The sequence below is a fragment of the Peromyscus leucopus genome, chromosome 7, assembly GCF_004664715.2.
Source record: "Peromyscus leucopus breed LL Stock chromosome 7, UCI_PerLeu_2.1, whole genome shotgun sequence".
Taxonomy (NCBI): Eukaryota; Metazoa; Chordata; class Mammalia; order Rodentia; family Cricetidae; genus Peromyscus; species Peromyscus leucopus.
In genome coordinates this window covers 89,236,784-89,251,498 of record NC_051069.1, presented here as the reverse complement: position 1 = coordinate 89,251,498, position 14,715 = coordinate 89,236,784, and the positions used below count along the sequence as shown (strand labels likewise).

At 35.8% G+C, this 14,715-nt stretch overlaps 1 protein-coding gene across 2 annotated transcripts in view; it reads right to left on the bottom strand.

Annotated features, from left to right (window-relative positions):
* Positions 1–14,715, bottom strand: part of Stag1 (stromal antigen 1) — a 333,420-nt gene that overhangs the window by 240,891 nt on the left and 77,814 nt on the right. For both annotated transcript variants that reach the window (XM_028869949.2, XM_028869951.2), the window contains exon 3: positions 7,163–7,265. In XM_028869949.2, the coding sequence (XP_028725782.1) occupies positions 7,163–7,265 (103 nt within the window). The remainder of the gene's footprint in view (positions 1–7,162; positions 7,266–14,715) is intronic.

Here is a 14,715-nt window from a genome sequence, read left to right as displayed (position 1 = left end):
ATTCCCTGGTAAATACACCACACTCCAATGAAGGCTACACATTCAAGAGTATATATGCATCATAAACTATACTTAATGAGTTTATTTTTATTTTTTAAAGACACAAAGTTGGGTGAATAGGGAATTGAGGATGGTTATGGGAAGAGTTGGGGGAGAGGTGAATATGATCAAAATATACTATATGAGATTTTAAAAAAAAACTAATAAAAATGAGAGGAGAAAATGAATACTATTTCATTCACATAATATCTAAAAACAAACTTAACAAAAAATTAAAAGATCTCTATAACAAATATTATAAAATACTAGTAAATGAAAGTAAATAGATCACAGTGGAAATATATCCCATGTTCAAGAACTGAAGTAATACTGTAAAAATGTTTCCAGTAACCAACACAACCTAGATTCAAATCAATCCTTATCAAAATACCAATGATAATCCTAAAAGTTGAATGTTACCAGAAAAGACTCCAAAAAGCAAGTGTAAACCTGAGAAAAAAGAAAAAAGTTGAAACATCAAAACCTAACTTCAAACACACTGCAAAGCTGTACTATCAAAGGGCACATTACTGGCTAAAAAACAGTGACAGGACAATAGAACAAATCAAGAATCCAGAAATAATCAGTTTTTTAAACTGTTAGATAGATGTATGTGTAGAAAGATGAAACTGTATTTCTCACCAGTTACAAAAATCTGGATTAACAGACTTAAATGTACAACCAAAAACTATTAACCTAGTAGGAAAAAAAATAGGAAAGACCTTGCAAAAATAAGGATAAAGACTTCTTGGGAAAGATCTCTAAACCACATGTAACAAAACTACAAGAGACAAATGGGATCATATCAAGCTAAAATGCTTCTATACAGCAAAAGGAAACAATAGAGAGCAAAAAAGACCTCTCATCAAATGGAAAAAATATTGCTAACTAGTTGTGGGATTGATATAATTATATAAGGAATTCAAAATGACCCAAACTAAAAATAAACATATGATAGAAATAAAAAAGGATATCAATAAATGTAGCTGGAGTTTTCCTGCCTGGCCCACAGTCAGGACAAATCTCTCTCTTCTGACAGTCCTGCAGCTGCTTAGACCCAACCAAACAAACACACAGAGACTTATATTGCTTTCAAACTGTATGGCCATGGCAGGCTTCTTGTTATCTAGTTTTTCTATCTTAAATTAACCCATGTCTATTAGTCTATAAGTTGTCACATGGCTCGTGGCCTTTCAGTAACTTACATCTTGTTTGTCGTGGTGGCGGCTGGCAGCGTCTCTCTGACTCAGCCTTCCTGTTCTCAGAATTCTCTTTTCTGTTTGTCCCGCCTATACTTCCTGCCTGGCTATTGGCCAATCAGTGTTTTATTTATTAACCAATCAAAGCAACACATTTAACATACAGAACATCCCATAGCACTTCCCCTTTTCTTTTTTTCAAAAAGAAAGGTTTTAACTTTCACATAGTAAAATTACATATTAACAAAACAATTATCAAGCAAGAATTACAGTTACACTGTCTAGTCTATTTAAATATCTAGTCTATTTGTATTTGGCAAAATTAAAGAAGGTATCTTATCTATCCTATATTTGTGAGTCTAAGATTTTATATCTAACATATTTTTTTATCATAACTAAGGAAAATTTTAACTATCTAGCTTTAACTACATCAAAGTCCTCAGAAAAATATAATAATACCTGAGAAATGGGAGATAGACGCAAGCAACTTTTGGGAGTCTTGGGAGAGTAGACAGAGACAGCTGGCAGCCTGGACAGTCACCTAATGTTTCTTCGTAAAGTGGGGGAATCTGTCTTTAGCCCACAGGCCTAGAGTCTCTTAGTGACTTTTCTCTGTGTCCTGTAGAATGTCTGGCGGTTTCCACTGCGAAGCAAGAATCTGAAGGACCATTTTGTCAAGCAAAGTTCAGTGGTCACCTTTCAATGGGTCCTGTATGTCCAGTTGATCAAGCAGTCCAGGCAAGAACAGTTTCTTGCCCAAATGGCTATTTTTGCCAAGGTGAAGATAAACTCCATATGGAGTGTCTTTGATACCCATCCTCCTCTCTGAAGTAAATCAGTGCTGCCAGGAGCAGACATATCTCATTGACCAGAAAGCCTAAATTTTTGAAACATCTTAAATGCCATATTCTGTAGGTCTTTAAAGTGTTTAAAGATTACCTACCTAATTAAATTATATCTATGAATACCTAGAAAACAACATGACTGTAAGTATGACTATCATAGAAGACTAATTATTAATCTGTATTTCTTAATTATCCATTACAATTTAAATGAGTTACATAAACATAATACCTCAAATGAGAATAGAAATATATATATACAGTATAACAAAATTAACTTTAAACTTGTATCAATAAAATAAAATCCATAACAATGTAAAACATTTTAACAAGTTGCTCTTTAAAAGTAGATTTAATAATCTACCCTTTTATCCTATCTTATCTGTATCAAATAAACAATAGGTAAATGAAAATATACTATGACTGATCAACAGGGAAATGCAATAAAAAAATACCATCTCACCACAATGAGGAAATCTGCTACTATGAAGATAACAAAACAAAACAACTGATGCTAGTGAAGACACAGAGAATGGAGAATTCTCATACACTACTGAAGGAATGTAGAATAGCCATTATCAAGACAGTATAGAAGGTTCTTACAAAATTGAACTAGAAATGCTATATGGCCCAGCAATCTCATTTCTAGACATATATTCCAAGAAAAAGAAATTAGTACATTCAAAACACGTCTACAATACTCCTATGTTTATTACTTGTAATAAGTCAAGATATGCAACCACCTTAGGCATCTACTAACATACAAGAAAATGTGGTAGGTATATCACATAAAAAGCATAGAATCCTGCCATTTATGACAATAAGAATGAACCTGGAGTACTACTCTACCAAGTTAAGGAAAATCAAACACACACACACACACACACACACACACACACACACACACACTCACACACAGCAGCTAATACATATCTGCAGAAGCATAAGGTGGAGGTGCATAATACAGAGAAGTTAATTAACAAGCAATAAATTACAATTAGAAAGATTGTGTTCTATAACACAGTAGGATGGCTATGGTTAACAATTAATTTATAATTAAAATAGAACTTTGAACATGTGTTATGTCTAATATGAATATATATACTAATGATTTTGATTCAATCACTCCATATTGTGTATATGCATCAAACACATTTTCGGGCTCAGTGGAAAATCTTCTTGCCAGGAAGGTGTGAGGAGCAGAATCTGATCCCCAGAACCCATGTAATAGTAAGTAGGTGGCTGTCTCTAATTCCAACCTCAGAAAGCTGAGATAACAGGCTGGTGTGTGTGTGTGTGTGTGTGTGTGTGTGTGTGTGTGTGTGTGTGTGTGTGTGTTTGGTTTTCCTTAACTTGGTGAGTAGTACACACATGTACAAACGTACGTACACACGTACACACACACACACACACACACACACACACACACACACACACACAAGCTCTGGGTTCAAGTGAAAGACTAGGCCTCAATGGATATGGTGGAAGATTCTTGATGTGAATTTCGGGCACACATGTACCACACAGATGCACATGTACAAACAAGCACCAACATACAAATAAACATGTTCATTCACACAATGTACACAAATCACACCCACATACAAAAAGAAAGTGTCATATTTTATCCCCATAAACATGTAAGGTTATTATATACCAATTAATGTTTTGAAAGAGAAGTAAAATGGGCTGACAAGAAGTCTCAGCAGGTAAACAAACAAACAAACAAACAACTTTCTTTTAAGCCTGACCTCTGAATTTCATTCCTGGAACTCCAACAGTAGAAGGAGAAAAATGACTACTGTAATTTGACTTCTGACCTCCACAGACATGCTTATATGCATACATAAAAGAGCACACCCATGTGCATGCAAACACACCTACATACAAATTTAAAAAAATTAAACAACAAAAAACCACCAGAAATAATGGAAAATGTAATGAATAAAATAGTTTTTTTTTAAGTGTATCAACCAAAATTTGAGACCATTCAAAACAGAGATGGCTGATAGAAAATGTCTTATCATTCTTGAAAATAAGTTATCTTTGATATAATTCAAATAGTATCATTCAAATAACCAGAGAATAAATCTGACTTATTTAGTTATGAGATTGGATAGTAGCAGTTCCAAAAAACTCCAGTCATATATGGCACAACAAAAGAATAAATCATCTAGATATACAAAATTTTTAAATTACAAAAAGCATACTGCAGAGGCTTAGCTGTATACACATCAAAATTAAAATAATACTGCAAAATAATTATCTTGAAGGAAAATGACACAAGCAGTCTTTAATCTGAAACTTTTTCATTGGATAACAAATTTCCATGAATCCCAGAGAAGCAAGGCAACCTGCCTGTATTCTCGAAATATTCACAGGGTAGCATGCATGAGAAACTGAAACAATCTCACACTAATAACGAGGTTCTTCCACTCTTCTCAAAATGTTTGTATAAGGAAAGCTATAGGAACGAACACTTCTTCAAATGAACAAGAATTAGAAAGATTACAGTGCATGTCTTTCTCCACAATTTTTGCCCTTTAAATAAAGGTCATACAGTTACAAAGTATAAAGCAAGTGGAAGCAAGGCCACAGTCAAATGAAAGACACCTTCTCCCATGTTTTGTTATAAGGTCGGCCCTAAAATAGTAATTCTGGTAAAAGAGATATAACAACTACATTCAAAAAGTCATGTTCACTAACTCACTAAGAAAGACCTACCTATATTCCAACATATACAAGTGATTAAACACTGTGGTGCTGCTTTGAATAAGAATGGCCTTCATGGGCTCAATATATTGGAATGCTTAGTCATCACAGAATGGCACTAGAGAAGGGTTAAGTCTTGTTTGGAGTAGGTCTGGCCTTACTGGAAGAAGTTTGTCACTGAAGGAAGAGTTTGAGTTTTCAAAGGTCCAGGCAAGGCCCAGTGGTCTCTCTTCTCGGGCTGCCTGGAAATCAGGATGTAGAACTCTCAGCTATGTTTCCAGCACCATGTCTGCCTATGTGCCACCACACTTCCCACCATAATGATAATGGACCAAACTTCCAAACTGCAAGCTAGCCCCAATTAAATGCTTTCTTTCATACGAGTTGCCTTGGTCATGATCTCTCTTCACAGCAATAGAACACTGACTAAGACAAACATCATAACCATAAATTATAATGGGTGGATTCTATTTGCATTATGAGTATACCCAACACACTGTATTTCTAAAATTTATACCAGCTATGAAATGATTATAAACTGTAAAAATACTTGAGGATAATATTATCTTAAGAGTGATGATACTAAGTGAGGGAGATTTCCTTATGTGTTTGCTTTTGTAATTATGATATTTTATATTTTTGCTTTCATTTATTACAAGCTGTAAGTTGATTCCTAAGGCTAGTCACAAAAACCCTTATTTTTCCTCACTTTCCTCTCTTGGACCTAGCAAATAAAGAAAAATTTAAAAAGTGTATTACCCATCTTGCCCAAAAGAATCTCCTAAGATCCTCCTCTTAACTCAGAACATTCTTGCTCCAGATGCTGGAGAGAGGAATGCCATACAAAGAAAGGACAAGAAGAATGCTAATGCATACAAGTCTTGCTGAGTTCCCCATTCGATCTACAGACACTATGAGGGCGTTTCTACAATATGCCAAAAGAACAGGGTTCAAAGGGATTCCATATAGCTGAATAGGATGAAGTTCCTAGAGGATGACACAAATTAATTGGCACTGAATGTCTTTAACCCTTCTCCCATACTTTGCCCCATCTATTTCTCTCTTTAGCGGCAATACTGATAACAGACTGTTAAAATAGTTTCCCTAAATTCTGTGAGGTATTCAACTAAATTTATCAAATCCAAAGGGTAGGTTGGGAGAATCTCATACACGCAGTTGGTCAAAGGCATGGGGAAAACAAACAGGGAGGACTTGAGAAGGACATTGGAGGGGGGGTGGAGAGTGGGAGATAAAAATATTGGAGATTGAGAACTAAACATTGACATCAGACACCATCAACAAAGTAAACCACCTTACACAACACCTAGATGGTAATTAATGCTACCCAGTGATGGCTTGTTTTTGGTGGGGAGAAAGCTTCATCACACCTTTTGATAATAAAAAAAAAAAAGCTTTCTATGCTGATTGTGAAATGAGAAGATAGGACAGTTGGTTTGAATACAAAGACACACCAACTGAAATGGTTACAGAAGGAATAATGTCTAGATTGACCTTAAAAAATATCACAGGTGGAGAAATGAAACAAGACTAGTCATACTGGATAATTTTTGAAGCTCAGTAATGAAAACATAGGAAAGCTTATTCTACTTAAGTCTTCTATAAAGAAAGCTAAGATTTTTCATGAGATCTTTCATAAGAAGAAAAACATTAGTACAATAGCAAATCAGATCACAGATGAATAAGAACAGTAATCTTAGCCGGGCGGTGGTGGCGCACGCCTTTAATCCCAGCACTCGGGAGGCAGAGCCAGGCGGATCTCTGTGAGTTCGAGGCCAGCCTGGGCTACCAAGTGAGCTCCAGGAAAGGTGCAAAGCTACACAGAGAAACCCTGTCTCGAAAAACCAAAAAAAAAAAAAAAAAAAAAAAAAAGAACAGTAATTCTTGATATATTGTTACTATCTTTCAAAGTTTATTATGCTTAAATAGTAACTGAAACTCAATAGATTTTATAAAGATACCCCTCAAAGTAAGGTCACTTTGAACTCTTCTAAACTGTCAACTCATGAATTATTAAGACTGTTTATTAAAACGTGCCTCAAGCTTTAAAATATTATTATTAAAATTCACATTTAGGAGCTACAAAAAAAAAGTTAAGTGAGAAAAGCAGTATGTCTTAAGTGAACTTTATTCAACATTTTCTTTGTGCTTTCAAGTATAGACAACAAAGGTACGACAAATTTCCCTTCTCTGACACTACTAAGCCAAAGCAAAGTTCCCATGAATCTCTGTTGTGTCAATGGAATAAAAACCATAAAATATTAACAGCATTAATACTAGAACTGACAAACAACTCCTACCAAGCTTATTTATGGGAAAGCAATGAAGCACAAAGACAAATATAATACATACTGGAGGCCGGCCAGGACGACCCCTTTTTCGTTTTCCTTTGACCTCTGTTTCTTCAAGTTCGCTGCCAGCATCAGAATGGGCAGTAGTTTCATTAGTTGAATCCCTAGAAAATGTCAGATTATTGTAGTGAACAAATTAATAAAATAAATACAATGCAGTTTAGTTCGACTATTTCCCTTACCTAGGATCACTGACAGCAGCAGTTAATATTTCTATTTCCATAAACTTCAGTAAACCAAAATACACACACCCCTTATCTACTGTCACATAGCAACGAATAAAATTTATCCCTAAAATAAAAAGGAATAAATTAATGTGGAAATGACAGCTGCTCTATAAAATATAAAATATGAGTGCAAGACTAATTCTTCAGGATTAAAAGATGGCTTGAGAGGAATTTATAAAATCATGGAGGGCAGTACACTAGTAAATGCTTATCATTTGGCTCTTTAAAAGAATAGCATCACCCCTCACCATCAACATGGGAGAGCTGGTTCCACCCCTTGCCTGAGGAGGATGGTCCCAGTGACCTTGACTAACCAACTCAGCTACCATGTAGGCACACTTTTAGGGTTTTGAATTGGTCCACCCCCAAATCTACCCCATCTATGAGCACATGAAGGGACTGTTCCTGTGAAACCAAAGCCACAGAATATCCATGAATTCTGGCAACAGCAGGATATCCAAGAGGAGTTTTGATGAGGGTCCAGTATTGATGGTGTACCTGAAGCCAGAGGCCTGGAACTTAACCAACAACTCATTACACAATGAACATTTGCAAATAAAGCTGTTTGGACACGAGTACACTGAATGATATACAGCAGCCCAGTGCCACTAAGACAAAAGAAAAGGTGATGGAGAGGTGGCAAAGACAGGGGAGTGAATGGATTTTTGTTTGTTTTGCTTTTTAGTTGTTTTAATTAATATTTTTGTTTGTGCTTTTAATTTTACTTTCGGAGGGCACTACAAGGGTGATGTACAGATAGGGTGGGCCTGGGAGGTGACTGAGATTGGGGGGCATGATATAAAATTCCCAAAGAATCTATAAAAATTATATTTAAAAAAGAAAAAAAAGAGCATCTGAAGCTGGGTGGTGGTGGCACACACCTTTAATCCCAGCACTCAGGAGGCAGAGACAGGCAGATCTCTGTGAGTCTGAGGACTTCCTGGTCTACAGAGCAGGGGAGGGAGGGCAGTCCCTGAAAGTACCATAGCACAAAATGATGAATAATAATTAAAAATACAATCCTCTTCATTGTTAATTCCATGCAGCCAACTAAAGGTCACAAAATAGCTATTTTTGTCAAACTCTATTAGTGTTCTTTTTAATGAATAAGATTAGAGCAATGAAAAAGACAGCTGTTAGAACTCTGCTTGGTAGTCAATGCTCTGAGTGACTTCTTTGCTGAGTCAGATAATAGTTTTCAATACTGGAAGAGTATTCCCAACTTTGAAAGCTATTGAAACTGACTACCCGAAGAACCTTAAGTTTAATCCACATTGGTAACAATTTATCATTCTCTTAAATGTACAATTAACAAATGAAATCATTACATGTAGCATTTTCTAGTTTTCAAGGTATAGTCTCCCTATAACCAATTTCAAACCATCAACATGCAATCAATAGAAAGTGATAAACAGCACACAATTAAAACTATTTCCAAATATAGGAAAAAAGAAAATCCATTTATACCACATACGTAAGGTAAAAATAACAACCTCAATGTAACAACAATAAACGTTTAAATTGCAAAATAGTGCATTTTGAACATTTTATCTTAATGTTATTTATTTCATTTACTTTTGTTTCTGTTTTTCGAGACAGGGTTTCTCTGTGTAGCTTTGGAGCCTGTCCTGGATCTCACTCTGTAGACCAGGCTGGCGTCAAACTCACAGAGATCCGCCTGCCTCTGCCTCCAGAGTGCTGGGATTAAAGGCGTGCGCCACCACTGCCCAGCTCATGTACTTTTTTTTACTGCATATATATACACATATGTGTATGTGTGTGTGTGTGTGTGTGTGTGTGTTATACATGCATGTATGTTCACCCCACAGTACTCTTGTCTGTGAATACCTGTATTTAACCTCTAAGCCATCATCCCAGACACTGATTTACTTCATTTTAAGTTTAAATAATTTAACTTTCTATAATTGGCTGTATTGTACTAAATTTGCTTACAGAATTCATATATATTCTAGGCTCTGATTCTGACTAAACAACACAGCACTAAATTCTACCTCAACAACACTTTTAAAAGTCTAAAGAAAACTGAAAATAAATTAACAAGAAGGATGCACACGCAATAGTAAGTCCAACTCACAAACGTCTCAATTTGCTTCATTAATACTCTTCTTAGTCTTGGTTCCCTCTTTGTATTGATTCCTTCCTTAAAGTTCAATTCTTTTTTTTTTCAATTCCTTTTTTTTATTATTATTTTATAACACCATTCAGTTCAACATAATAGCCACAGATTCCCCTGTTCTCCCCCTCTTGCTCACCCCTCCCCCCAGCCCACCCCCCATTCCCACCTCCTCCAGATCAACGTCTCCCCCGAGGACCAGGGTCGACCTGGTAGACTCAGTCCAGGCAGGTCCATTCCCCCCCTCCCAGACCGAGCCAAGTGTCCCTGCATAAGTCCCAGGATTCAAACAGCCAACTCATGCAACGAGCCCAGGACCTGGCACCAATGCACAGCTGCCTCCCAAACAGCTCAAGCCAAATGACTGTCTCACGCATTCAGGGGGCCTGATCCAGTTGGGGGCCCCTCAGCCTTTGGTTCATAGATCCTGTGCTTCCATTCATTTGGTTATTTGTCCCGGTGCTTTATCCAACCTTGGGAAAGTTCAATTCTTAATGTGTGTTATTTTGCCATTTTTATTGCATTACATTCCTTTGGAGATCTAACACATAATGTGCAGCTTCTTCTATATAAATAATTTTAATGCCTTAACAGAATACTTGACCACATTCCAGATCTTTTATTCAAGATTATTAACTTGCATGAGTGAAATGCTTCTTTACAATGCTCTAAGTGCTTTAAAATACTTCTTTAAAAGCCACCTCAAATTCACTAAATATCACGACTCAAATGAAGCCCAATGAGACTTTCTTCTAGATCTTTGTTTACAGAAAAGGTATTAGTCAACTTATTTTCAGTTAGTGCACATTAAAATTAATATAAAATTTAGTGTCTTCAGGATAATCCTATTATTCAGAATCATAAAATTTTATTACTCCATCGTACCTCCTACAAACATGAATTTTTCAGTATAACAGTCTCTTACCAGAAAATATGAATGTGGGGGGAAGGGGAAGGATCTGGCGGGAGTTGGGAAGAAAAATAAAAATAGTGGTCTCACATTTGTTCCATTTTACTACCATGATCATTAAAAAGGGGGGGAAACACCTCACTTCATCTCCCTATCTCTATCCTCTCCCCTGTGCAAGCTCTTCTACACATTCCCATGTGTACACAAGTCTATACACCACTGCTAGTGACATTCTCACATCACACTGTTCACCGCTACTTCCAAATCTCCAAAGGCAATCTGGTATTTGAAATATACCAGATATATTACGAATATAAATACTGTTGTGAAGAATAATTAGGGGTTAGTAGGCTTTTTCTTAAAAGACACATAGTAACTTTTAAGACTTGTCTATCTTCAAGTGTACCACTAGACTCTGGCACATCTAACACATCTTGCTAGTGTTGGTCTTTCTACTCCTGTAATTACTACACTGTATTCACAGTTATTTTTTAATTATGTGTATCTCATGTCCTCTTCACCATGAAACCTCTGTTGTTCCCCACAGCTAGAGGAGAAGAGGGATACAATTCTTAACATAACTTGGAGGTCTCTTATGATTGTTAGTTCTCTCTACTCACAAGCCTACTTTCATGTACCTCAATTCTCAAACATAAAAACAAAATTTAGAGGAGAAAGGCTTTGTATCAGATGTCTCAATATACCATGCTTCCTCCTACCTAAGGATCTCTAAAAATCCCATTTCCTCAGTCTAGAACTCCCTTCTTCCACCAGGCACACCTCCACTTCAAACCTCAGTTCAACTATCTTTTTCTTAGAAAATTCATTAAACAAGGCTAGGACTGGTGCTCAGTAGTAGAATGCTTATCTAGCATGTGTGAGGATCTAAGTTCACTTCCCAGTACTGCCTAACCCCTAAATTGTTAAATTTTTTATAATATAGCCAACATTTCCTTCATAGCCTCAATAACTATGTATTTGTGGTTAGTTCATTAATACTATAAATGTAATGACAACAAGGCATGAGTCTGTTCTACATACTATATCTATCCAGAGCTAGGCCATTACAGAATATAAATATATAGTAACAGATAATCTTTGACAATGCTTAATAATTAACAACACTAAGAATAGACAAATTCATCAGCAATTACAGTATCTAAGTAAGTTAAGAATACAGTATAGTCAGTCTGTATGGTAGCCTATTGTCTCTTTCCTATTCTCTCACTATTCAATCACTATTACTACACAAATAAAAATTTAAGCTTGAATTAAAAAAAAAATTAAAATAAAAGGCTTCCTCTGGTAGAGGAAGTAAATGGAACAAAGCACCAAGGAAGCAGTATGGATATTGTTGGCTTCTTTTCACCAAACTTACAATAATAATTGAGAGCCAGACACTACAGAACAGAAGGGTTTGAAAAATGGGGCATTTCCATGAAAAAAAGAGCATGGCTAATGTACTATCAAAGAGAGTGTGGCTGAGGCTGCTAGTGCCACCACTGTAAGAAAGCAAGTGGCCTGCAATGGAACAGCAAAAAGTGCTGTCCCACATCTCAGGAATCAGTAAGACCTCAACCATAACAACTGCACAGGCGTGACAAGAGAACCTAGGGAGATATTTCTTTGAGAAAACTCCATTTGCTATGCTCAGCTTACAGAGAGCCACCTAGGAAATTGAGTACTGTTGCATTGGTGGTAGACCCTGCCATCATTCACTAAGTCTGGAATTCCTAGTATGCAAAAATGAGGTCTAGGGTCATGGAGGCTTCCAAGGAGATTTCAAAAGAATACCACAAAGTCGAACTGAGCAAATCGGGTTCACAATCCTTGTAAGCATCAGTGGCAAGGTGGTGAGGGAAGTTGTGAGGCTAAGGCAGAAGCCATAACAGAGACAGCATAAAGTCAGAGACGCCAGGATCACAGAAGCAGCTCCAGGTCCAACAAAATCAGCACAAAAGAATGGCCATAAAGACAGCACTGTCCAAGCTCTTTGGGGTCTATAATACACCACCATGTGCTCTGAATTACAAACAGAGCTATAGGATTTAATGTTTTGCTGCTGGGTTTTAGTCTTGATTTGGATTAATTTATCCTTTTTGTTTCCTGTTTGTCCCTTTGAGAATAGGAATTTTCATTATGGTACTGTATCTTGGAAGTAGAGAAATATGTTTTTTGGCTTACAACTGATTTTGTCTTATATATAAGTGGTTTTGAATCTGGACAAGGGCAATTCTGGAACAGGAACACCTCTGCAGACTATTGAAAAGGGATTACAATCATTTTGCATTATAAGATGGGTCTGGGCATGTGGAGGCAGAAGAATAATTCTGTGATTTGAGTGTCTTCCAACATCTTATAATTTAAAGATGTGGTGAACATCCTATGGCACTAACGAGAGACAGTGGAACCTTTAAGAAGTGAAGCCTAATAGAGGCATATTGATGAAGGAGATTCTGGGACTGCATTCCCTTCCCCTTTCTGTTTCCCAGCCATGATGAAGTAAGCAGAATGCTTTACCCTATACCCCCTTACTATGATAAACTGCCTTACCACAGGCATAAAGGTCACATAGGCACTAAGGTCAACTGATCCCAAGTAAAATCTTTGAAATTGGACATGGGGGAAAATCCTTCTAAATTGATTGATTCAGGCATTTTTGTCATTGATACAAAGTTACCACAATAGGATACATAACTGGACACATGAGTAGATTAAGCAAAAATAATAAAGTAAATAAAACCACAAAGATCACAGACAAGTATATACTCTCAAAAGGTTTATTAATCTCAACAAAGAATACGCTCTCCAGCTAGCTTGTTCAACCAAAGCTAATTCACCCAGCTCTCAGATTACTATGCAGTGCCCATAAACATATTACAGATTTACAATTTTGTGGAATTTTTCAGTAACAACATATAATCCCTAATACTAAATATTAATTCTACAATCTCTTTAACTACAAATATATTCAAATAAGCCTGTTTCAAATTTTATCAAGTATTAATGTGAGGGCCTGTTTAATATCCAGTAAATATGCTACAAGCAAGGCATACAACAATATGATAGAAAAGCTTATTATTTTAGGAAGTGGTAAGGAACATTATGTGAAATACAATGCTAGGGAAAAAATGAAAAATTAAGAGCACAGGGGAACATCTATCTTAATTTTAAAGATCCATAGATGTTCTGCATAAATAGATAGTGACCAGAATGAGTGAGAACAAGAGTTCTTAAGAACAAAGCAAAGAAATAAAAGACTATGCAGGGACCTCAGAATCCAGTATGTCCAAAATAAGGAGTAAAGAGGAATGGAGCAAGTACATAGAAAATAATTAAATTTTATCTTCTATAGTTCACAAATTTTATAAAGTATTATTGATCTGTCAAACAAGAAAATGCACATGAAAAGCTTTGTGTCTTAAAGCTTCCAAGAGAGCAACCAGAAGACTATCTCATGGAAAAGACATTTGTAACTAAACTATAATCAAAGAAATAACTGTTTAAACTGATAATCCTTTTATTGTAGCTAAATTACCATTATCCAATAGATCAAAGCATAAGGATCCTCAATGTACATCTTGATGCAAATGATAAAAGAAACAATATCTGTGTATGCCTGTGACATTTTCTAGAAATTTCATAATAATCTCAAACTCCAAGTCTATCCAACGAATACAACAAATCTAATGATGTATCACACTCACACAACAACTGATATTCCCTGAGATTCTTCTATAAACCAGAATGCCTCAGCAATCACAATCTTAATATAAAAGAACGAATCTTAATGAAAGAAATGAATTAAAATAAGTGTACAGAAAAAGTACAATATAGGACAAAGGCAAAGATAGATAGATAGATAGATAGATAGATAGATAGATAGATAGATAGATAGACAGACACATACATACATACATACATACATACATACATACATACATAGTGAGACCAAATATCTTGGGCTTTGCAGACAATTGAGTTACTATCATAGCATATACCACAAATAAACTGGAATCAGTATTTAGGAAATAAGTACAATTCTGATCCAATTTAATTGCTAAAATAGCATGCCACATGAGGGTTATAATGGCTGACTCCAGATATAATAACATTAATATCTGCTTTGTTCAATGTCAATAAACATGCTGGCATTCCAATGTCATGGATGGTCAGAGTAATCACATATCTGAATATTTAGATTTCAAATATATCGTCTCAATAACAGAACACATTTGATATATCTCATCACAAACCTGTGATGTTATACTCATAGTTCTTTA